Source organism: Balaenoptera ricei, chromosome 5, assembly GCF_028023285.1.
Source record: "Balaenoptera ricei isolate mBalRic1 chromosome 5, mBalRic1.hap2, whole genome shotgun sequence".
Taxonomy (NCBI): domain Eukaryota; kingdom Metazoa; phylum Chordata; class Mammalia; order Artiodactyla; family Balaenopteridae; genus Balaenoptera; species Balaenoptera ricei.
The window spans coordinates 1,136,671-1,162,069 of record NC_082643.1 but is presented as its reverse complement, the minus strand read 5'-3'; the positions used below and the strand labels follow the sequence as shown (position 1 = coordinate 1,162,069).

Here is a 25,399-nt window from a genome sequence, read left to right as displayed (position 1 = left end):
GAAGTTTTCAACTATAGTCTCTTCAAATATTTTCTCGGGTCCTTCCTCTCTCTCTTCTCCTTCTGGGACCCCTATAATGTGAATGTTGGTGCGTTTAATGTCGTCCCAGAGGTTTCTTAGGCTGTTTTCATTTCTTTTCATTCTTTTTTCTTTACTCTGTACCATGGCAGTGACTTCCACCATTCTGTCTTCCAGGTCACTTATCCGTTCTTCTGCCTCAGTTATTCTGCTATTGATTCCTTCTAGTGTAGTTTTCATTTCAGTTATTGTATTGTTCATCTCTGTTTGTTTGTTCTTTAATTCTTCTAGGTGTTTGTTTTTAATTCTTCTAGGTCTTTGTTAAACATTTCTTGCATCTTCTCCATCTTTGCCTCCATTCTTTTTCCGAGGTCCTGGATCATCTTCACTATCATTATTCTGAATTCTTTTTCTGGAAGGTTGCCTATCTCCACTTCATTTAGCTGTTTTTCTGGGGTTTTATCTTGTTCCTCCATCTGGTACATAGTCCTCTGCCTTTTCATTTTGTCTATTTTTCTGTGAATGTGGTCTTTGTTCCACAGGCTGCAGGACTGTAGTTCTTCTTGCTTCTGCTGTCTGCCCTCTGGTGGATAAGGCTATCTAAGAGGCTTGTGCAAGCTTCCTGTTGGGAGGGACTGTTGGGTGGAGCTGGGTGTAGCTCTGGTGGACAGAGCTCAGTAAAACTTTAATCTGCTTGTCTGCTTATGGGTGGGGCTGAGTTCCCTCACTGTTGCTTGTTTGGCCTGAGGCGACCAAACACTGGAGCCTACCTGGACTCTTTGGTCGGGCTAATGGCGGACTCTGGCAGGCCTCACGCCAAGGAGTACTTCCCAGAACTTCTGCAGCCAGTGTCCTTGTCCTCACGGTGAGGCACAGCCACCCCCCGCCTCTGCAGGAGACCCTCCAACAGTAGCAGGTAGGTCTGGCTCAGTCTCCTATGGGGTCACTGCTCCTTCCCCCTGGGTCCTGATGCACACACTACTTTGTGTGTGCCCTCCAAGAGTGGAGTCTCTGTTTCTCCCAGTTCTGTCAGAGTCCTATAATCAAACCCCACTAGTCTTCAAAGTCTGATTCTCTGGGAATTCCTCCTCCCATTGCCGGACCCCCAGGTTGGGAAGCCTGACGTGGGGCTCAGAACCTTCACTCCAGTGGGTGGACTTCTGTGGTATACGTGTTCTCCAGTTTGTGAGTCACCCACCCAGCAGTTATGGGATTTGATTTTATTGTGATTGCACCCCTCCTACCATCTCACTGTGGCTTCTCCTTTGTCTTTGGATGTGGGGTATCTTTTTTGGTGAGTTCCAGTGTCTTCCTGTCGATGATTGTTCAGCAATTAGTTGTGATTCCAGTGGTCTCACAAGAGGGAGTGAGCGCACATCCTTCTACTCTGCCATGTTTAACCAAAGGATCGCTTTTTCTCTCTTGAAAACAGAGGCAGAGAACCATGTGTTTTATACTCCATGTCCTTTGTAGATCTTATTGTATAAGTACATTCAGCAGGAAGAGGTAATGAATCACATACTATTTCCTGAAAATAGTCACTCAGAATGCATTCTAATTTACAAAACTCTATTGGTCACTAACATCCAGACTGAATACCATTAATCAAACTAAGGATAGTTTTTATGAGGTGGAACACACATCCATGAACAGGAAGCTTCTGAGATTACAGGCCAGAAAGCCACATTCTGTTATTTAGAAAGGACTTCAGGGCTTCCCTGGTTGGTGCAGTGGTTAAGAATCCGCCTGCCAATGCAGGGGACACGGGTTCGAGCCCGGGTCCGGGAAGATCCCACATGCCGCAGAGCAACTAAGCCCGTGCGCCACAACTACTGCGCCTGCGCTCTAGAGTCCAGGAGCCACAACTACTAAGACCACGTGCCTAGAGCCCGTGCTCCGCAACAAGAGAAGCCACTGCGATGAGAAGCCCGCACACTGCAACGAAGAGTAGCCCCCACTCATCGCAACTAGAGAAAGCCTGCGCACAGCAATGAAGACCCAACGCAGCCAAAAATGAATAAATAAAATAAATAAATACATAATTTAATTTTTAAAAAAAAGAGAAAGTACTTCAGTGAGGTTTAAGTCTTAGTAAAAGCCCAAGTAAATCTAATATGTTGCTTGAAAATACACAAAGTGAAATCAAGATAAAGAAAGAGATGGTCTTACTGGTGAGGGTAACAACTAAATAAAGACATACAATGTGGCAAGAAAGCACATAAAAAGACCTGGACTGGGAATCAGAAGGCCTACCTTTCCCTCTGGCGCCCAGCTGTGCCCCTGGCAAAGCCATCTTACCTCCTGGGACCTCAGTGTTCTCACCTCCCAAATAAACAGGATAAACTATGACATGTGCCGTACAACCAAAAAGTGAGCCTAAAATTCCCACCTGAATTAGATCACTGGAATATCACTGACTAACCTTATGACCTTAAGAAACACTCTCCACAACACAGGTTGCTCTTATATAAAAGGAGATTGCAGCTGCCTGCTGTATAGAATCGCCTGAGAATTCACCAGGTCCTGAGTCCCACCCACAGCACACAGCACTGCCCTTGCACAGAAAGGTAGGCCACAAGTTGTACCCACCCCAGCCCTGATATCCTGAGTCTAAGGAGAAGATGTGTAATAAGGTGACACAGGATTTTCTAGCTGTAAAATTAGGTGTTCCATCTGTAAAAATTAGCTTAAGTAATGACAGAAAAAAGGGACCTAGAATAATATAAAACATGCAAGCTCCTCTGAGCTCTTTAAAAGAAACTCTAATATCACAAACACAGGTAATCCACTTTGCAGAACTTTTAGAGTTCAGAAAATACTTTCATATACATTGTCAAGTTATACTATCAGATAAGTGCTGTAAATTAGATAGCATTTATCATTTCCATTTTACAGGTAACAAAATTGAGCACAGGCAAGGCAAAATGATTGCCTATTCAAGGTCACAAGTGTATTAAGTGATCTTTCCTAGAACAGAACCAAGATCATCTGACTCAAGACAACATTGTTTCTGCATGTTAAAACTCCAAAACAAACTCCTCTCCTAATGACCATGAAAAATTCATTCATCCTATTGGTAATTCCTCCATTTTACAGGTCAGGACTATTAAGGTCCAGAGTGACTTATGTGAGGACACACAGTGAGTTAGTAACAGAGTGAACTAGAACCCCATTCTTCCCATTCTTCCTCCCCTGTATTGATTCAACTAATTTCACGTTAAAATTTGTCAATGTTAATTTTATTTCTCTATCATTTAATTGTGTCTAGAGTAGGGATTTAATAGAGTAGGTGACTCCTGAGCTGGGCTGGAAGGATAAGGAAGCAGGTAACAGGTGGAAAGGGAAGGGGGAGGGCAGATTCCAGGAGGTGGTCACAGCGAACACAGCAGATGACTAACAGAGAGGCACTGAGAAGCTCAACATGGCAGGAAAAGAAGGTGTGGCACATATATACAGGCACATATATACAATGGAATATTACTCAGCCATAAAAAGAAGGAAATTGGGTCATTTGTGGAGATGTGGATGGACCTAGAGACTGACATACAGAGTGAAGAAGTCAGAAAGCGAAAAACAAATATCATCTATTAATGCATATATGCGGAATCTAGAAAAACCATACAGATGAACCTATTTGCAAAGCAGAAATAGAGTAACACACATAGAAAACAGATGTGTGGATGGATACCAAGGGGGTAAAGGGGAGGTTGGGACGGATTGGGAGACTGGGATTGACACATATACACTACAACGTATTAAAACAGATAACTAATGAGAACCTACTGTATAGCACAGGGAACTCTGCTTAGTGATCTCTGGTGACCTCAATGGGAAGGAAATCTAAAAAAGAGGGGATATATGTACATGTATAGCTGATTCACTTTGCTGTACAGTAGAAACTAACACAACATTGTAAAGCAACTATACTCCAATTAAAAAAAAAAAAAAAGAAAAGAGAAATACATGGTTGGATATACAATGAGCATCTCAAATCTGTTGATACTAGAAAACAGCAGTTCTCAAAGTGTGGTCCAAAGACACCTGAAGGTGCCCAAGACCTTTTCCGAGCGTCCAGAAAGTCAAACTATTCTCTTCATCTCCATCATCATCATCATCATCATCATCCTCAAAACAACATTTACTTTGTTTCACTCTGCAGACATTTGCACTGATGTTGCACAAGCAACAGTGGATAAGACTGTCAGTGCACAAATCAGGAAAATAATAGTTTTATGTAGCAAGAGCGTTCGTATTCTTAACCACTAGACACCAGCAGTAAAAAAATAAATAAAAGATGTTAAAGATGGTGTTCCCATGTCATGTTCTTAAAGAAGCAGTAAAAAATATTAAATTTATTAAATTTTGCAATTTAAATCCATATTATTTTAATATTCTGCATGAAAAAAATAGGAAGTATCCAGACAGCACTTCTGCTGCACAGAAAACTAAACTACAATAATTGTTCCAAAGAACAGCACTTGGATGACAGTTTCACTTGCTAGTGAACAAGAGACTTTTCATGCAACACTGTTTTCATGGAAGACCATGGAAAACCTATAGTGATTCAGACTTGGATATTTGGCAAAAAAGTTTTCACAAGGGAAAGAAGAGAGACTATAAGTTCAAGAAAAACTAATGAGAGTATTTGCTGCCAGTAATAAAATATGAGTTTTCAAACAACCGGAATTTTAGAAAACTTAATATTCACCACCATGAACTTGACAACTTCCTGATACTAACAGACTTTCCAATGAGATCGAAAGTAATAGTTAATGGATGTGATTATTTGATACTGTATAATGAAACCTGTCAACATTTGGAACATCTGCAAAACCCAGCAAACCAATATTTTCCAAATGAGCGATGCATGTTATAAATTCATGTTTGGGAAAAAAAAAAAAAAAGCCATTCAAAATGCAAGACAAGCAAATTTTAATACAACAGAGAACAAAATGTTCACTGATCTGATTTCAGATTTTACATCACAACTAACTTTTAAGGAACTATCACTTGTCAAATTTTGGCATGGCATTAAAAAGGAATATTCATAATTATAGAAAGGCTATTGAAATACTCTTCCCTTTTCCAATTGTATGTCGGCATGAGGTCATATTTTCTTCACCTACTTCAACCAAAACAATATATCACAACAAACGGAATCCAGAAGCAGATATGAGAATTCAGCTGTCTTCCATTATGCCAGCCACTGAACAGATAGGTACATTGTAAGACAATGCCACTCTCTTCACTATTTTGTTATTTTTGAAAATATAGTTAATTTTCATAAAAATAAGTTATTCATGTTAATCTGCAATTAGTATATTTTAGGTAATTTAATAAACATTTTTAAAATTTCTGTTTCAATTTATAACAAGGCAACATCAATAGATAACTCCCATACAAACTAAAGCTCACTGTGTCCTTAAAGATGCTTCAGATTGTAAAGCGGTCCTGAGACCAAAGTTTGAGAGCCGCTGTTATAGAGGACGAACTACAGAGGACAGGATGGAATTCAGGAGTGTGGGGAAGTCCCTGAAACAACAGATTCAAGGGGAAATGATTAGAACCCAACAAGGACCACACCCGTTGAGATGCGGAGAAATAGCCAGATGCAAGAGTCATTTCTGAGCAAGAATCAACCGAATGAGTAACTGATGAGATGATCCAGGTGAACGTCCGGGACAGAATGGAAGATGTTTCAGCCGTTTCTCATGAAAGGCTGGGTGCGGAGCTGAGGAAGGCTGATGGCACAGCTGGTCTGATACATTAACTCTGAGGTCCAGTAGCAAGTTACAAATAATGACTTGGAACTCGCAAGAGTAGTTACACCTGGAGATAAGGATGTGCGTGTAACCACAGACACAGGTAGAAATTACTCAGGGAAAGAGCGATAAGTAAGAAGCTAAAAGGACCAAGATGAACATCTAGCAACATCCAGGATATGAGTATGTGGTACAACCCACTATTTCTGGACAGACAAAAAAGAATAGCTGGGAAGGTGTCTAATCAGGGGTAGCGGGAGAGGCAGATGCAAAGCTGGAAGGCAAATCAGGGCGGAGGGGTTGGGGGTAAGAGATCACTTCGGGAAGCAGAAGACAATCATTTATCCTTGTCAAGTAATGTAAGGACTCCAAAGAAATTCTGCAGATTTGCTTAAAAGGAATAAAATAAATATCTTCATCAAAAACCAGAATGGTGGCAGGAGTCAATACTAACAGGAGAATTAAGTGGTTCTACTGCTTCCTTTGTTACAACAATAATGTCTGGCTTTTGTAATTCAAAGAAATTCAAGTAAAGAAAAGGAAAAAATAGTGAATTAGAGCTGGAATTGTGGGCTGTCAGTTTAAGAAATGTGACAATGAACACAGAGGAAAAAACACAGTTGATGAAATAGGAATACAAAACTCTGCATTTGGGACCTCCCCGGCGGTCCAGCGGTTAAGACTGCGCGCTTCCACTGCTGGGGATGCGGATTCGATCCCTGGCCGGGGAACTAGATCCCACATGCCACGCGGTGCAGCCAAACAAACAAACAAAAAAACTATGCATTTTTTCAGGTAGGCGACGCTTCAGCGTATTTTTAAGCCCTTAGAAAAAGGAGCCAAAGAAGAGAAGACGACGAAGCATGGGCAAGCAGAGTGTGGTGGTGGGGGGAGTCTCAGAAGGGGGTGGGGGACGGAATCCGGGACTGAGAAAAGGACGTCCCTCTTCCTCTCGGTCAGGAGCCAAGGAGAAGAGAAAGGATGATGCCACAGGCAGCTCTGGAGGGAAGATGGAGGGGTGGGTGAGCTCGAGTCTAGCAACTTCTATTTTTTTTCTTTAAAGTATAAGTTCGTATCGTAGGTGAAGACTGAACGGGGTACTGATCAAGGACTGAAAGCATTATTAGGGAAAGAGAAACATGCAGCCACTAAGGGCCAGTGAAGAATTGAGGCACCACCATGAAGACCCAGCCAAGGCTACATCAACACACAAAATAAACCAGTGAAGATTCCAAACAACATCTGTAGAATGAAACCGAAAATGTCATAGATATTCCGGTCAAATACATATGGAACTCCCGGGAGATATTAAAGGGTGTTGCAGTACGACCTTCGGATTATCTCGGCAGCCACGTCCATGGTGTAACTGAGAGCTGAACACAGATGCAAACAAGGCTACGAGGCCACTCATTAAATGTGGGCCTTTTCTATTAGGTTACTCTCGGGAGTGGAGTCCTAAACTCCCCCGAATCATCAAGAATTCCTCCCACTGTTTTCTCACAGGAGGACTACTAAAGGTCAGATGTTTCACATTCTCCAACAAAGTCTATTAGTGATTGAATCATTAGTTTGCTGCTATTCCAATCAGAGCTCTTAGAAAGGTAATTTCCTATTTACATCATCTCTCAGAGGAGCTATTTGTATGTACATAAATTTGAATAATTTGCTTCTTGAATTCTAAGTGTAAATTTCCATGTTGAGGGCAAAGGAACTCATTTATGATGTGCTCTCTGCTCTCTGGAGGACCGCAGTGTTGTGCTTTTTTCAGGTAGTAGCTCAAGAAGAATACAAGAGACTTTGGCAAAGATATGCTATCCTTTACTACATTACAGAAATTATTCACCTCCAAAAGAAAACAAAAGACAAACATAGGACACATTTTTGTAAGTCAAATTCCTCAGTTTGTGAAAAATTATAGAGCTAAGAATGGGTACAATTCACCTTGCACACATGTGATTCTTCTACTTGGGAGGATGGTTACATACCTACATTTTGATAAGTCAACTCTGCAATTAGATCCCTTAGTAATTAACTTGCTTAAGAAACAGAATTTTGTGTATTCTCTTTCCATTGGTTAGGCTTGTCTAGTTCTAAATCAGAAAATGAAAAATCTTGACAAAAACAGGAATAGTTAGCCCTGAATATAAAAGTAGCAAAACAATCATAAATAAAACTTGACTGCATCATAATAGATAGAGCTGGAATGAATGAATGAAATTAGGAAACTACTGAGATGAAACTTTTCACCATAAGAATGAGAAAATTGAGACCCAAATAAATTAAATGACTTACTGAAAGTTATAAAGCCCATCAGCAAGAGTCCTAATTGAGATACAGCAGTGGGCTTTCTCCCAGATGACAAGGTTTTATCCATATAGACTAAGCAGACATACAAAGGGAATTTTAAACAATGCATGTTTCAAGGTGATCTCTAAACATGGTCCCAGTGAGCCACTGACCCATCAAAAGATTAATTTATGATTTTTCTATTTGATCAGTCACCCATTTGATTTAGTAAGTATAAACGTAGCTGAAATGCAAAGAACATTGAAGTAGGCAGAATATGAAACTATATATATATGAAAGTGTGTATCTTTATGAAAGTGTGTGGGTATATATATATTCTTCCTACTTCAAAATTCCTTCAATCAGAGCTTCACTTATGCTTACTAAATGAAAGTGGATATACTGTAATGAAAGTGGATAGAGAGGGAGAGCCATCTCATCTCAAGTATTTATAATTTGGCTAAAGAGTTAACACAATATATACATTTCAACTAGAAAATAAAAGACATCATAGGAAGACTATTACTATTAAATCTAATCAAGTGTCAAAACATACAGGATGCACAAAAAGGATTCTAAGAGATCAAGAAGAGGGAGTTTAATTTTAGCTCTAATCATAAGCTCATGAAACCCTGGTGAAAAGAACTTTTAAATTCGGCAACTTCCCAGTGATGCTTCGTTTAGGTAGTGTCCCTACCCAAGCTATGTTCGTCACTCTGGTGACAAAGAACCTCCCAAGGAAATCCTTGGATAAGTTATATCGTTGGATAGTTATATCCTACCCTTCCAAATGGAAATGTCTTCCTCTATGTTTCTCTCTTTGGTCTTGGTTCTATAACTTGAGGTCTAAATATGAATTCTAGTTCATATTATATGAAAAGTCCTCAAAACGGGGGATTACTCATCTACTCTTAAAATAACCCATGGTAAACCTATCAAACCACAGACTTTCATGTTCCTGCAAACGCTGGTCATGATTCTCTGAACAAACTCCCATGTAAGTCCAATCCTCACAAACGAATGCAACCAGAATTCAACACAATGTTCCAGGTATGATATACCCACCACGAAATTAACCCTTTTTTTTCTGCAAACACTGTACTTCTATCAAGGTCCAAGACCTCAATGCACTAACAGCCATAGCATGCTAATAATTTGCACTAATCTTACTTTCAGTGAACACTTCTAATCGTTTAAAAGGTTTCATCAGGCAAGGTAATGACTGAGATGAGCCCTGAAGGACTGCGTAGATTAAGAGGAGGTTGTCGCTCTATAACCATAAGCATGTCTAAGCATAAGCAGTGGCAGGTTGGCACGAGGACAGATCAGCCTTTCTAAGATGAGAGAGTAGTTTCGCACAAAGTTCCGCATGTAAATCAGAGAGACCTTTGAAAGTCAGAGTGACAGTCTGCCCTGGATCCTTGAGGGCAGGAACATTGTGGGTCTGGACATTGTGGGTCTGGAACATAAGATTAACAAGATGAAAATGGAAACGGTATGTAAGGTGAATAATAATGAGCGGGGAAAAAAATACGGCAAGTAATTAGGAAACTATTGTAACAGACTATGTTGAAAATGACGGTAAGTGGAGAGGCAATGAACAGGACAGACACAGGAGATCATTTTAAGAGAAAACAGGTTCCATTTAAGTTTCATGCCCGAATAACTAAAATAATGAGGATGCCGATTTCAAAACCTAGGAGATTATTTGGAAAGGGAAGATCATTAATTCAATTGACTGCAAAGTAATATCATGCCATTAAATCAGAATTGTTCGTTAGGTAGTAAGAAAATACATAACTGCCCATCAATGAAAAATTTGATCTACCTTTTTTATAGTAATAATAATACAGGCAGTTTTCAATTGTATCCATTGTACAGATTCTCCATATCCGTTTCCAATCAGCCTTTCATTTTTGGGCCAATGTATTTATCTTGAACATTTCCATTAGGAAGTAAGAAAATGGAACTAAACTGAAATCAATCCATTCTATTAATGAATAACAGGTAATAAAATCAGGATAGGAAGAAAATGGCTAACATTATACTTAACCCAACCCTTCTTACTACACAGAACTGATGTCCACAAATACTACCATTAAATGGTATATCTCTGAAGGAGACAAAAAAAAATCTCATATTGGTATCAAACACATTTATACACACACAACATTTTTAGCTTGTGAACAAACTAATAAAAAGTAGTCATATTGTTTCTCATTACACACACAGAACCATAAATCTTCATGTCATGATTTTAAAGCTAGAGTACCAACAGTTTGGAGGAAAGATCATTAAGATGAAGTGACCGAACAGTCATATAAATAATAGCAGCCCTCATCAAGTATCAATTAAGGGCTTCTTATGATGCTTCTTCACACCTAAGATACAAGTCTGGGCCCAAAATGGGAGAAAGATTTCAAATGTAACTTGTAAGCAAATTAGTTACACTTACGGTGAGCTATCAGATGCCTGAAATTCAAACAGTCCTCAACAAATGGTACAAAGTTTCCTAACTCAGCGATGACAAAAATGTCAGTATGTGTCAAGAGGTTACAGTCGGGCCAAATTCAGTATTAAAAAGTGTTATTGTGTCTGCTATGAGCACAAATAGAAATGACACATAATGCTTTGGTTTTGGTTCAGATAGTTCTGTTTTGTTTTGTTTTTGTTCATTCAATCAAGAATTCTGAAAGTATATTTCAGAATGTTCTGGTTTCATATACAATAGACATATAAACACAAATCCATAAACCTATGCCTTCTTCTTATCAATTATGGCAGGCATTGATTAGATAATTAATATTCGTCATCCCTCAATCATTATTTCTTGAGATTAACAGTAGCTTGACATATTTATTCCGATTGGTTTAGGTCAGAAAAGAGAAAAGATGGTCTGAGTTTGAAAGATATTCAAAAAACCTGATTACTCGTGAAATTTCAAGAAGAAATGCTACCACTGCAAGTTTTTAAATCCTTACTATTAGACCAAGATATACTTATTTTATATGGTAGAGCTCTCTACAATGCACCAAAAATAGCGGCCAAGCTATTTAAATCTGGATGGAGATTAAATTTTTAAAAGGTGATTCTTTCTATAACATTCTGCAATTGGATAATCGTAAGACCGTCATCACATACAATATATTAGAATCAAAGACTCTTAAAAATCTCACAAATGGAAATGTCCTTAAACACCGCTGTCTGGCCAAACTACCTACCCAAGGCTCAAACTTTCTATCAAATATGCCTGCAAGTAATTATCCCCCATGGCGGAGTGCTTGGGGTCGCTGTGAGCTCCACTGCCTCTGTTCCCGGGCAATTATATCTGGCAGAATGCTATTAGAAAGTTCTTGCTAATTTGGAGCCAAAAATATCCCTTCTCATGGTTCTACTCATTAGTCCTGGTTGTAAGTATTGGTGCCAAGCAGCAAAGTCTACTTTGTCATCTAAATCACAAGTTTTCACAAAACTGAAGATAACTGTCAAATACCTCAGTTCCTTCGGCACTTCCTAATATGACATTATTTTAATTACCTCAACTATTCTTATTTCTCTCCCCTGAAGGTACAGACCAGCACAGTGCAGAAATCTCTGTAAGTCCTGCTTTAAATAATATAATTCTTTTAAGGCTAGTAATACGCTTAACACAGAATTCATAAAATAAGAACACTAATTTCTTTCTTAAGTAACTATATATATAGTTATATTTAGCTGGGATGGAAAGATAGTGTACAGAGTTACTCATCTGCATCAGGTATATGTATTATATATCATATTATATCATATTATACTATACTATAGTATATTATTATTCATTTGTATTACGGTTACAACACTATTTAATATTTTTTCCAAATGTGTTCGGCCACACTGCTTTCCCCATCCTATACTTGCACACATGATTTCTGAACCAAAGTGCACTTTATACTTCAATCTCGTTAGATTCAGCCCATCGCTTTGGACCTTCAAGGTCATATTAGATCCTAATTCTGTCTCACATACCCACCATGTGTTTCAGTATCACATTACTCTCCATCTGGATGTTTCCTCTGTATAGTTTATTTTAGTCATGATACGATGTTTATCACGAGGCCAAACTTTCACCAGGAACCATCATCCAGGCTGAAGACGCTCTACCAATAACCTAGACATTAACTACCTTCTTCTCCTTATATTGAGACTATATGTCTACATACTGTCCAGAGAGATCATATAAATTATTTTCAAGTACTGTAACAAAATCCAGATACAGTGACTTGTACGGGTCAACGATCTTGAGTTTGTATTCACTCTTTCAACAAATGTTGATTGCATGTACATTTTGTACCAGGCACGATGTTGATCTCTGGTGACTAAGTCAATAAGACACAGCCCTCACGGAGTTTACAATCTAGTAGGGGAAGCAGACAATTACAGCTGATATCACCACATAGTTTTATAAGCAGGATAGGCAATTAGGGAACCACGAAGGCACAGAGTGTGATTGTCTAAGTCAGACTGTCAGGATTAGGAAAGGTTTCCCAAAGTAGACAACAAAGTTTGAGTGTAAGGTCATTACGGGACAGTCAGATTAAAGTGTTGGATGTCTGGATGTGGCGCTCTCCTGAGAGATCTGGGCCGGGCACACAGATACAGGAGTCGACAGCGAACGCGTGGTATGTACAGCTGTGGACTTTCATAAGACCACTGAGGCAGGGGTTAACTAATGGAAGAAGGAAACCTCTGGCATTTTGGTAAAGGGAAGAACACTTCGGAGGTGTGAAAGACCAAGCGTGTATGAGACTCGAGTAAGGGCGTGGCCGGGATGGAAAGATACAGCCGGGGGGAGTCAGAGGCCAGTTCAGCAAGAGTTGTGTGTGCGGAGCCAAGAAATCAGAACCTTTTCCGCAGGTTACGGAGCCCCTCGGGGGGCTCTAAGCGCTGGAGTGGTGTGAGTGCACTGAGGAAAATGCAGTCTAGGGTCAGGGCGGGGTAGGAACTGGTGGAGGAAGACAAGGAGAGGAGACTAATAAAGAGCTCGCCAGAAAGGCTGGCGGGAGAAGCGACAGCAGCGTCACGATGGGGAAGGAAGTGAGGGACACACTTCCAAGGTGGCACAGACTCTGAACGCGGAAGTCTCGGCAACGACTGGACTTGAGGAGCTAAGGTAGAAAGAGGGGTCCCAGGTGATCCCTAGGACCTGAGTTTGGATGCAAATGGAAACACTGTATTAGGAGAGGTGGGGAGGATTTCTGTACTCGGGCTTTATCATTTTGAATTGAGTTTTAAGATCAAGATGGGATAACCAGGTAGAAATGGTGGATGTCTGGGTGCATTCTTCAGCGAGGCTGGGCTGCGTACAGCACCTTCGGCGTTAACAGTGCAGAGATGGAGTCACAGCCAGAGATTTGGACAAAATCGCTGAGGCACCATGCATAGGAAATCAGAAGACCAACAGATTCAGGTCAGTGTCAAATTCAAGCTTTAAAACAGAAAGCTAAACCGTGTCCAAGGACTTAATCTAAAACATAGCTTCTAATTTAAAGTTTATTTTGTATTTATTAATATCTACTAAATTTCTAAAATTTTGGAACTCAAATTTATCAGGTAGTTTGTCAAAGTGGTACTGCTGCTCCGGTTACACACCAAAAAAACAATGAATAATAGCATAAATTTATCATTTTCGAGCTTCTCAAAACAATTAAAGGTTAAAAAAATAATAAAGAGCCAGGGAGAGTGTATCATACGATTCAAGCTCCACATCAACCTAGAATACGAAGGGTCCTAAGCCCTTTCTACATTTAGAAACAGTTTTCCTCTTATTTCCAATCTTACAAGAATAAAAAGGGAAGTTTCTGCTCCTGTTTACTACACGTGCACAACACATCAACTGCATATATCCATTCAACACCATTGCTCTTCAACTTTCTATTCAGAAAAAAATGTAAAGAAATCAGAACATCACTGGGCAAAATTTCACCATATTGAGGAGTATATGGAAGCCTGTACGTAACTTCCGGGTTTCGTGATCTCAAATATTCCTCTTAATCAAGATGTTTTATGCTTAATCAGCTTACACAAGATGGGCAAACTGGACCATCCGCTGAGAAGCAAATAATTTGCATATTCTTTCTCAGCCCGTTATTATAACTGAGGTTCCCAACCTGGATATCCAAAGAAATTTAATACAATGGATCCAACAATAGCCAGAGAAAACCTTAGTCTTCAGAAGTTCAGTGACCATGAAATCAAAACTCTTAGTGAAATGCTCAAACAAAAAATACACAAACGTAATTCTCCAAAGTACGTCTGGCTTTTTAATAAGCTGGATCTGGGGCAGCATCACCAGGGCTACTGTTAATAAAGCTTTACTCAGTCTCATAATTGCAAGAAAGTAAGTAATATAATCAAGATTTGAAAACCGTGGTAGAAAATTTCAGAGATAAAACTTTGAATTTCTCAACGTACGTGAAACACTGCGATACGCGCGCACCACGTGTATGGTGGGCCTTCCCCTTGGAGGTTTCCGTGTGCACCAAAGAGAACCTTCATTGTTTCACTCTTTATCTACCAGATTTAACGTTAAAAATCTGTCCTAACCAGAGACAGCCTAAGCATATACAGTCAGTTTACATATGAGGCAACAGCGCAGTTCTGGGAAGAAACAGGATGCCCTCTAAAGACTCTTGTGAGGTACACGGCAGCCGTAAGGCTTGCAGTTGCCATATTCAGAGCTGTGATTCATGACATTTGACGGGATACGGGGTGGGGGGGGGGGAGCAGGGCTGGGGCGAGGGAGACAGGAGCCCCATGAGCTTCCACAGAGAGCGGAACCCGACTGACCACAGATGGTCTGACTCCACACATAGGATCAGCGTGCCTTCAAGACAAATACAGGAGTTCACATCAATATGCCAAGATTTATCAAACTAAACGTTAAAATGAAGGACATCCAAGATACGACAAGGTGTCCTTATACTGGGGAAGAGTAAGGCCTGACCATGTCCAGTTCCCGAAAATGCTAGTCTCCTGGTCGCAGCTCAAACACTCTCATCTGTGAAGATGAGTCACACTCAGTCGGGCCATCCTGTCACACCCAGAAGCCTGGCCCTGACGTCAGGCTGTGTAGACTGGAAGCAGCAGTAACTGGAACGCTGAAAACTAGGAGGTATTTCTTAACAGGGAGCTTTCTGTACTATGGGACTTTATGTGGGTCACCATACCGTCCCCAGACCTTCCGTCTCACATAATCATACAGACGTCCATTCCGAAATACCAACTCTAATATCCTTTCTTTACAAAATTTACTTCCCAGAAGGTACCTTAATAATTCTTATGGAACATCTATGAAACTATAATAATCAATATTTAAGTAATGATGATGCGGGAATAATGTTACCTGAGATCAATATGGCACTTAGGAAATCTTAATGTAAAAATAACCAGTACCAGCAAATTAATTCTTCCTCCACATTACTGCATATGTTGTAACATTACTACTTAAAAGCACATATTCTGTGAAGGTTATTGATTTATATACTGTTCAATTGTTCTAACTATTGGATATTATTTACTGTTATTCACCAGTAATAGTAACACTTTATTTTTTTAAAAAATGGAGTCCAAACCATAAAATTTTGTTGCTGCTTTTTTTTCTGGGTGGGGAGGGAGTGGGAATTGGATTTAGATTTTGTTTTTACAGGTAACTTCAAATTTAATGACATATTTTTTGAGAAATATACTCATTTCCTAAGATAAATCTTTTACCCAAAAAATAAACACTGAAATGGAAAATGGATCTACCATGTACGTCTTCTCCTGCCGTGCATTAATGTGAATTAAATAGACCTTAAAATCATAGTCTAGCAATCTGATTTTTTAAATGAATATTCAATTTCAGGAGTATTTTTTTTTAAAGTCAACTTTTTGAACTGGTATTTGCTCAAAGCAGGGAATCTCAGTAACCAACGAAAGTTGCACATTCAGGGTAAGAAAGAAATAGTAACATATTTCTACTTTCATAAAAGATGTATGAAAATTACAGAAGCCCAGGGCACGAACAAAACTTTACCTTTATCATACTGAGAATTAGCTTTCCCATTGTAAAGCCCTCTTCACTCTGTCACTTTCTACCTATGAAACAAATGGGTGCAATTCTGATAGGGAAAGTTCTGTTGGCATGTGTTTCAATAAACCACTTTGATAAGAAATGCAATAATATTTCTCCGTATAAGAATATAAGACATGAAGAACATACGATGGGCATAGGTACTGCTTCTTTTTCCCCTTCCCTTTCTTTGACGACTTCTCTTTAGAACAGGCTTCTTCAACACACAAGGAAATTAAAATAAAAAAGGCCACCACCAATACAAACTTCATCTTGAAAAGTTAAACTTCAGGAGATCGATCTACAAGAAAGAACAAGAAAATGTTTACATTTATGAGGCAAATGGTAACTACACGACTCTTTAAGGAGTACGACCATTACTACCCAATGGACAAGGGTGTCTTGTACATCAGTTTCTCATTGCTCGTGGCAAACATCTGTCTTGCATACAGGTGTAAACATTAAGATTTTATCATATTTTAAGCTTATTCAATATATTCAGTATAATTTTCTATTCTTTCTCTTCTGAAGAAAAAACTCTGTAAGTTCCATCTTTGAAGTCCACTTTTAGACTTTTAAAATCATATCATGTGTGTTTTCATGTATAATCATGTATAGTGTCTGTGATTTGTTTTACTTGAATAAATGCTATTTGGCTTTAAAAAAAATTCTCATTGCTCAAACCTACGTGGTTATACTTTTTTTTTTTTTCAATTTATTTATTTATTTTTGGCTGTGTTGGGTCTTCGTTTCTGTGCGAGGGCTTTCTCTAGTTGCGGCGAGCGGGGGCCACTCTTCATCGCGGTGCGCGGGCCTCTCACCATCGCGGCCTCTCTTGTTGCGGAGCACAGGCTCCAGACGCGCAGGCTCAGTAGTTGTGGCTCACGGGCCTAGTTGCTCCGCGGCATGTGGGATCTTCCCAGACCAGGGCTCGAACCCGTGTCACCTGCATTGGCAGGCAGATTCTCAACCACTGCGCCACCAGGGAGGCCCTCAGGGAGGCCCTCAGGGAGGCCCTCAGGGAGGCCCTACGTGGTTATACTTTACTATACATTTTGTGATGGTTTCATAGTAAAAGTTAGTTTAAATAATGCTTCATTAAAATAAGACCCCTATGCATTCATTAAAATAAGACCCCTATGAGGAATACAAGGTAAGTATGCAAAAATTTCTACTGTATAGTTTCATAAAATTGTAAATTGATATTGAATCGCACAGTATATCAATATATGCTTAGAAAGATCCATGGAAAGATGTTTACGCGGTTTTAAGATGGTTACGTCGTGCTAGGTCATTTAAATCGATGTTTTGTTTTTTAAATTTCCTCTGTTCTTTGACTTTTGCATGTATATTTTTTCAAAAACAATAAAACTATTCTCGAAGAAAAGATAATTCTATTAAAGGACTGATAGAGAAAAAAGAAAAAATTATTATCAAACAGTTTCACTGTCTAAATTCATTGTTTTTATTTATGTACATTAAATTCGCAAGTTACCTTTTACCCAAAAAAGGTGCACATTGATTTAAGTTAGCTTTTGGCTTTCCTACTCACATGATACTGACATTTATCATTCAAATGACGATTTCTGACTCCAGAAATTCGGGCAACATTGTATGAAATAAAATAGCAAATACAGTCAGCCTCCTCCAAATACTCTTCTTAGCTGTATTTTAATAACATTTTCCCTGCTCCAGGAGAATTACATTCTTGCCTATCTGATGCATTAAAAAAACAAAACACCTTTAAGCATCTGCTAAACCCTGCAGTATTTAAACCTCTTCCGCATCCTTAATTCGCACACCAGAAGCAGAGTCTCCTTCGCTGCTTCCTGCAGAGTAAGAGACCGGTCCGCTCCTCCGCACTCGCGGAAGCCCCAGCTCGCCCTCATCATCTGGCTTCCCCGGTGTCACGTTCTTCCTCTCTCCTCCGCCCCGGAAGTCTCATCTCCTCACGTTTCCCCTTCGCAGCCCTAAGCAGGCAGGCGGGGACTCCTCCCTCCCGAGGGCGACGGGGCTCAGCAGGCCCACAGCTGCCCGCGGTCGCCCCGCACCCCAGCCGGCGGCGGCATCCGGCCCCGCACCTGTGCCCACGCCGCAGGGGCTGCGCCGCGCTCCCTCCCGGCGCCCGGAAGCCCGAGGCCGTCCCGGAGGTCTGCAGGGCGGAGAGAGGGAGGCCGCCCCGTGCCTCGGCGTCCACCCACACCTCCCGAAGGCGGCCCCGCAGACCAAACGCCGCCGACGGCGCCCCTGCGGCCAAGCTCGCCGGCACCGCGGACCCGCGGGGGGCGCTCCCGCCGCCGCCGCCGCCGCCGCCGCCGCCTCCCGCCGCCACGGCAGCCCCGCGCCCCGGCCTCGCCGCAGCGATGCTCACCCCGGACCCCCGCGCCCCGCGCCCCGGCCTCGCCGCGGCGATGCTCACCCCGGACCCCCGCGCCCCGCGCCCCGGCCTCGCCGCGGCGATGCTCACCCCGGACCCCCGCGCCCCGCGCCCCTCCCCCCGGAGCCGACTTACCCTGGCGCCCCGCCCGCAGCCCCGGAGGACGCGCGCTCGGGCCGGACGCGCCGGTGCGGGGGGAGCGGCTGCGTCCCGTCCCCGCGTCTCCGTCCCCGCGTCCCCGCGTCTCCGCGATCGGCTGACGCGCCTGCTCCGGCCGCCGAGCCTGCGCCGTGTGGTCCGCGCCTGTGTGGTCGGGGCGCTGCGCGGCCGCGGCACGGAGCGGGGACGGCGTTGGGGACGGAGATGGGGACAGCGATGGGGACGGAGTTGATGGGGACGGAGTTGATGGGGACGGAGTTGATGAGGACGGAGATGGGGACTGAGGTGGGGACGGAGATGGGGACGGAGTTGGGGACGGAGTTCATGGGGACGGAGGTGGGGACGGAGTTGATGGGGACGGAGTTGGGGACGGAGTTGGGGACGGAGTTGATGGGGACGGAGAAGTGGAGTTGGGGACGGAGGTGGGGACGGAGATGTGGACGGAGATGGGGACGGAGTTGGGGACGGAGTTGATGGGGACGGAGAAGGGGAGTTGGGGACAGAGATGGGGACGAAGTTAGGCACGGAGATGGGGACAGAGTTGGGGACGGAGATGGGGACGGAGATGGGGCCGGGGCCGGGGAGGGCAGGCGTGTCCCGGCCGCGCGAGCGCCCCCTCCCCACGTCTGAGCGGGAGAATGTGGTCCCCGCCAGGGGCTGGAGACGATGCGGGCGGAGGTGGTGAGGGCAGTGTTGAATCAGAAGGAAAACCCTTTCAAGGAGCTGGAATCGTTTAGGGTCTATTTTTGACCATTAGTTTGAAAAGACAAAAAAACCAACCAAACAAACAACAAGAACAAAAAAACAATAGACTAACAAATGACCTTCTTGGACCAAACATACATTTTCTGTGACTTCATCATTTGCCTAGTCTCCTGGCATCTAACTTCATCTCTGAGTCTTATTTCCAATTTCTCCAAGCCTGACCTTTTAAGCACACTTACATTGAGCAGAATCACTAAAACCATATAAACATGGACACAAGTTGTTTTCATACCTTGGCTATTGTAAATAATGCTGCTGTGAACATTGGGGTGCATGTATCTTTTTGAATTTTCTTCACATAAATACTTAAAAGTGGAATTTCTGAGTCATATGGTAGTTCTATTTTTAAATTTTTGAGGAACCTCCATACTGTTTTCCATAGTGGCTGCACTAATTTGCATTCCCACCAAGTGTAGGCGGGTTCCCTTTTCTACACATTCTTGCCAACACTTGTTACTTCTTGTCTTTTTTGAAGATAGCCGTTCTGACAGGTGAGGTGATAGTTAATTGTGGTTTTGATTTTCATTTCCCTGATGATGAGTGATGTTGAGCGTCTGTTCACGTGTCTGATGGCCATCTGTATGTCTTCTTTGGAAAAATGCCTATTCAGGTCTTCTGCCCATTTTTTGATTGGGTTGTTTGTTTGTTTGTTTGTTTGTTTTCATATTGAGTTGTATGAGTTCTTTATATATTTTGGATATTAACCCCTTATTGGACATATCATTTGCAAATATCTTCTTCCATTCGGTAGGTTCCACTTTCGTTTTGTTGATGGTTTCCTTTGCTGTGCAAAAGCTTTTTAGTTTGTGTCCCATTGGTTTATTTTTGCTTTTGTTGCTTTTGCTAGAGGAGTCAGATCCAAAAAATATTGCTAAGACCAATGTCAAAGAGCATAGTGCCTAAGTTTTCTTCTCAGAATTCTATGGTTTCAGGGCTTACATTTTAAGTCTTTAATCCATTTTCAGTTTATTTTTGTATCTGGTGTGGGAAAATGTTCTACTTTCATTCTTCTACGTGTATCTGTCCAGTTTTCCCAGCACCACTTATCAAAGAGGCTGTCTTTTCCCCATTGTGTATTCTTGCCTCCTTTGTCGTATTAATTGATCATGTGCGTGTGGGTTTATTTCTAGGCTCTCTATTTTATTCCATTGATCTATGTGTCTGTTTTTGTGCTAGTACCATACTGTTTTGATTACTGTAACTGTGTCATATCATTTCAAATATGGGAGTGTGGTACCTCCAGCCTTGTCCTTTTTTCTCAAGATTGCTTTGGCTATTTGGGATCTTTTGTGATTCCATACAAATTTTAGGATTATAGAGTTCTGTGAAAAATGCCATGGGTACTTTGATAGGGGTGGCATTGATTCTGTAGATTGCTTTGGGTAGAAAATATATTTTAACAATATTAATTCTTCTAATATATGAATACTGGGTATCTCTTTATTTATTAGTACTGTCTTCAATTACTTTTATCAGTGTCTTACAGTTTTCAGAGTACAGATCTTCCACTTTCTTGGTTAAAGAAAGCATTCCTAGGTATTTTATTCTTTTTGATGGATTGTAAATGGGATTGTTTTCTCAATTTCTCTTTCTGATATTTCATTACTACTGTATAGAAATGGAACAGATTTCTATATACTGATTTTGTATCCTGCAAATTTCTGAATTCATTAATTAGTTCTAATAGTTTTGTGGTGAGGTCTTTTGGATTTTCTATATATGGTACCATGTCATCTGCAAATAGTGACAGTTTTACTTCTTCCTTTACAACTTGGATATCTTTCATTTTTTTTTCTTGTCTGATTGCTGTGCTAGGATTTTCAGTACTTTGTTAAATAGAAGTGGCAAGAGTGGGCATTCTCGTCTTGTTCCTGATCTTAGAGGAAAAGCTTTGCTTTTTATCATTGAGTCTGAGGTTAGCTGTGGGTTTGTCATAAATGGCCTTTATTATGTTTAGATATGTTTCCTCTGTACCAACTTTGTTGGGAGTTTTTATCACAAATGGATTTTTAATTTTGACAAATGCTTTTTCACATCTATTGAGGTGATCATGTGTTTTTTATTCTTTGTTTTGTTAATGTGGTGTATCATATTGAATGATTTGTGGATATTGAACTATCCTTGCATCCCTGGAATAAATCCCACTTTATCATGATGTATGATCCTTTTGATGTATGGTTGAATTTGGTTTGATAATATTTTGTTGACGATTTCTGCATCTATGTTCATCAGGGACATTGGTCTGTAGTTTTCTTTTTTTGTAGTATCTTTTCCTGGTTTTGGTTTCAGTATAATGTTGGCCTCTAAGAATATGTTAGGAAGTGTTCCTTCCTCTTCACTTTTTTGGAATAGTTTGAGATGGATAGGTTTTAACTCTTCTTTCAACATTTGGTAGAATTCCCCTGTGAAGCTATCTTTTTTTTTGTTTGGAGTTTTTTGATAACTGATTTGATTTCACTACCAGTAACTGGTCTGATTAGATTTTCTCTTTCTTCCTGATTCAGCCTTGAAACATTGTATGTTTTTAAGAATTCCCATTTCTTCTAGGTTGTTCAATTTATTGGCATATAACTGTTCATAGTATTCCCCTATGATTGTTTATATTTCTGTGATATCAGTTGTAACCTCTCTTTCATTTCTGATTTTATTTACTGGGCCCTCTTTGTTTCTTGATAAATCTGGCTAAAGGTTTATTAATTTTGTTTATCTTTTCAAAAAAGCAGGTCTTAGTTTCATCGATCTTTTCTATTGGTGTTTATTTTTGGTCTCTATTTCATGTATTTCCACTCTGACTGCAAGTTATTTTAATACACTTATTATCTATGAAAAACCAGAGGCTCAGAAAAGGAATTTATTTCTCCAGGATAATAGAGTTGAAGGGGAAGAGATAGGAGTACTTCACCTTTAATGTCATATTAGAACATTAAAGCTCCAGTTTTAGTTGCACATGAGTTAAAGCAGCTTATTTTTTAGACATAGACTTGGCTTGTACAGAATTCTGGCTACAGTTTAGGAAGTTGAAGTAAAAGAGGCTGTTCTAGTATAGATCCAGAATTTTACTTCCAATGCCAGGTTGGTCCTAAAGATTAATGAATATGTGAATTGTTTTTCACTTAATTTTTCTTTCTGTTCCATATAATAGCAATAATAATAATTATCATTTTCATTGATTGAGGGTGTACTATTTTCCAGGTGCTGCATAAATTTATTATCTCCTCTCCACCTTTATGAGGGCAATACTCTTCTTATTACCATTCATAGATAAAGATCCAAAGGCATCATATAACTTTTCCCAAGTTTGTTAATAACATTCCTAATAAATGATTGAGAGAGCTATGCACCTAAGTATGTCTGATTTTGGAAGCTGGGCACTAAAAATATTTTTGTGTGGCTGTAAATTTTATATTTAATAATAGCTAATGACATCCAAAATAACATTTATATACAGCCAAAACACATTAACTGTGATATAATTTTGAGAAAATAAAAGTAGAAATATGAGTAAGAAACTCCTGTTTATGAATTTGAGTATTATATTCTGTCTCATCCAATTGAGGAAACAGTTCCGAACCATCAAAGGCCACTGTAACTTCTATTAATCCACCATGGCCCTTACCCCATAGAGAGGACCTATCTGTGATTGGAGGTGTATGGATATCAAGATTTTAATGTTTTGCCAGAATATTCACTATAAAAGCAGTGACGTTATGTGATACAGCTTTTAGATAAATTAGATATACTGTATGTCCTAAGGCCTTAGCAAAAAAAGAGGAAAAATTACTCACCTCTTTGTTAATGACATGATACTATTACCATACTTTAAGAATATGCCTTAGGAAAAAGCAAGTGAACTTAATGATTAGTTAGTGTTATTGTTACCAAACTAAACTTGGGTCCACTTGCTGGTGTGCAGAAAAGCCAAACTACTGACACTGGGTTGTGGTGAAGGAAAGTACAGCGTTTATTGCAGGGCAAAAGCAAGGAGAATGGGCACCTCATGCTCAAAAGAACTGAACTGCCTGATGGCTTTCAGGGAAGGGTTTTAAAGGCCATGTGAAGGAGGGGCTGCAGGGTGCATGATTAGCTCATGCACGATTCTCGGCTTGGTTGGCATCAAGGTGAGGTTTCAAGCATCATCAACCTTCTGGTTTCAAATGGTCTAGGGTCTATGTTCTTACAGTCAGCAGTTTTCATCTGGTGGGTCTGCTTCCTATAAAAACAACCTAGGACTGTGTGTCGGGCCTTTATCTGTATCTTTCAGGGAACTGGGAGTTCAGTGATTCTGCTATGTGGCTGGTTTATAGTCTAAATTGTTACCAGTTTCCAAGCCCAACAGCTAACCTTTGTTTCTACATCTTCATATTCCTAATCCTTAACTCTTGACCCAGCCTTTTACTTCAAAAAAAGGAAGGACACAGAAGCTTGTACACAGTTTCATTATCAAGGCTAGTCCAATATTAACGATATCAAAATCACTGATTTTCACCAAAGCTCTTAACATCCAGATAGATATTATGGAGCAACTGTCATCCACAGATCAGTTTGTGTGAGTTATTTATTCTTTTTGTTTTTTTTAATAGGCACAGAAAGTTGTATTGAAGCCATTTTTCTGTCTAGAAGAGTTAGTGTAAATAAGGTTACGGTTAGAAAGACATAGACCTGGAATTTAAACAGTGCAGCAATCCCCCATATAGCCATCATAAAATAGTTATCAATAACTGAACATTTGCTTTATCTGTGTCTTTTTAAAGGTAGTTAAAGGCATTGCCATGTTATTTCAATACTTGCTCCCATATGCATCTCTGGAAACCAGACACCGTCACACATTACCACAATGTCATTTTCACACTTAACAAAATGAAGAATCCCTTAGTATCACCTAAATTCTGCCCATAATTAAATTTCCCCAGTTATTTAAAAATATATATATAAACTTATATTTTAACATAAACATATATATTTTTTTCACATCATGCTTCTCTCTCTCTCGTGCCTTCTCTCGCTCATTCCTGCCTTTTCTGTGTGTGTTGAGTCTTTCATTCTTCTGCTTTGCAGTTAGCTTGTGATAAGTCAGCTCGTTCCTACTGCTCGAAGCCAGATGCTTCTCTGAAGCAATGACGACAGTTCCTGGGGCAGAAGCAGATGGCCAGTCACTCAGGCCCACAAATCTTCCAGTGAAACAGAATCTCTGCCAAAAGTATTTTCAGTTTTTACCAAGTCTGAACAAAGTAATAGCAGCCTCTTCTGACCAGCTCTGAATGTGCCCATCAGCAGTGCTGCAAGTCTGAGAAGACGTCATGCTCTCCTCCAGGAGTTCATGCCTTAAGTGTCCTGAACAACAGCTGTCTTCCCCTGTAACCAGAGCAGATGTGTCACATCAGTTTAAAAAGCAACCCAAAACCTGTCTTTTAGAAACTTGTAAGTAATGTCAATGTTCATTTTTTTTGCTTATTACCTCTTTCTTTTTAAGACCTAGGTAAACAATTAATATTAGAGAAGTATTATCTATGGACAATATTAAGAATTTATTCCTCTAAGTTTTCTAATACCAAGCTACATCAACTGGAAGTTCCAAAAATGCACATTGGATGGATTCTAAATCTGTGTCTTTGTTGGAATTGTTTTCTATTTGCCATACCAGTAAACTCCATTTTCAATTTCTGTCTATGATATGAGAGATGATGACTAAGAACTGGCTTCCTATTTCAGCAGTTTTTGTTTTAGAATTAGCAAGTGAATGTATAATGGTCGTACAAATATTAAAAGTAAGCTATAGAAATAAAACTGTGGTATGTATCAAATTATTATGGTTTTAAAATAAGATTTAAAATCAGCCTCACCAAGCAAATTAAGCTCATCATGTTATCATTAAGAACAACTTTAGCTTGTCGTGGATTTGGTTTTTTGGCATGTTGGAGTTTATGGCTTTATTTTATTAGTATA

General features: G+C 40.3%; 1 protein-coding gene across 1 annotated transcript in view; it reads right to left on the bottom strand.

Moving 5' to 3' along the window:
• The window catches only part of GLRB (glycine receptor beta), an 80,906-nt gene extending 62,132 nt beyond the window's left edge, over positions 1-18,774 (bottom strand). Inside the window, exons 1-2 of the mRNA XM_059923864.1 lie at positions 18,668-18,774; positions 16,306-16,456 (exon numbers count right to left, since the gene is read on the bottom strand). Of these exons, the coding sequence (XP_059779847.1) occupies positions 16,306-16,427 (122 nt within the window). The 5' untranslated portion in view covers positions 16,428-16,456; positions 18,668-18,774. The remainder of the gene's footprint in view (positions 1-16,305; positions 16,457-18,667) is intronic.
• Positions 18,775-25,399: the final 6,625 nt, after the last annotated feature.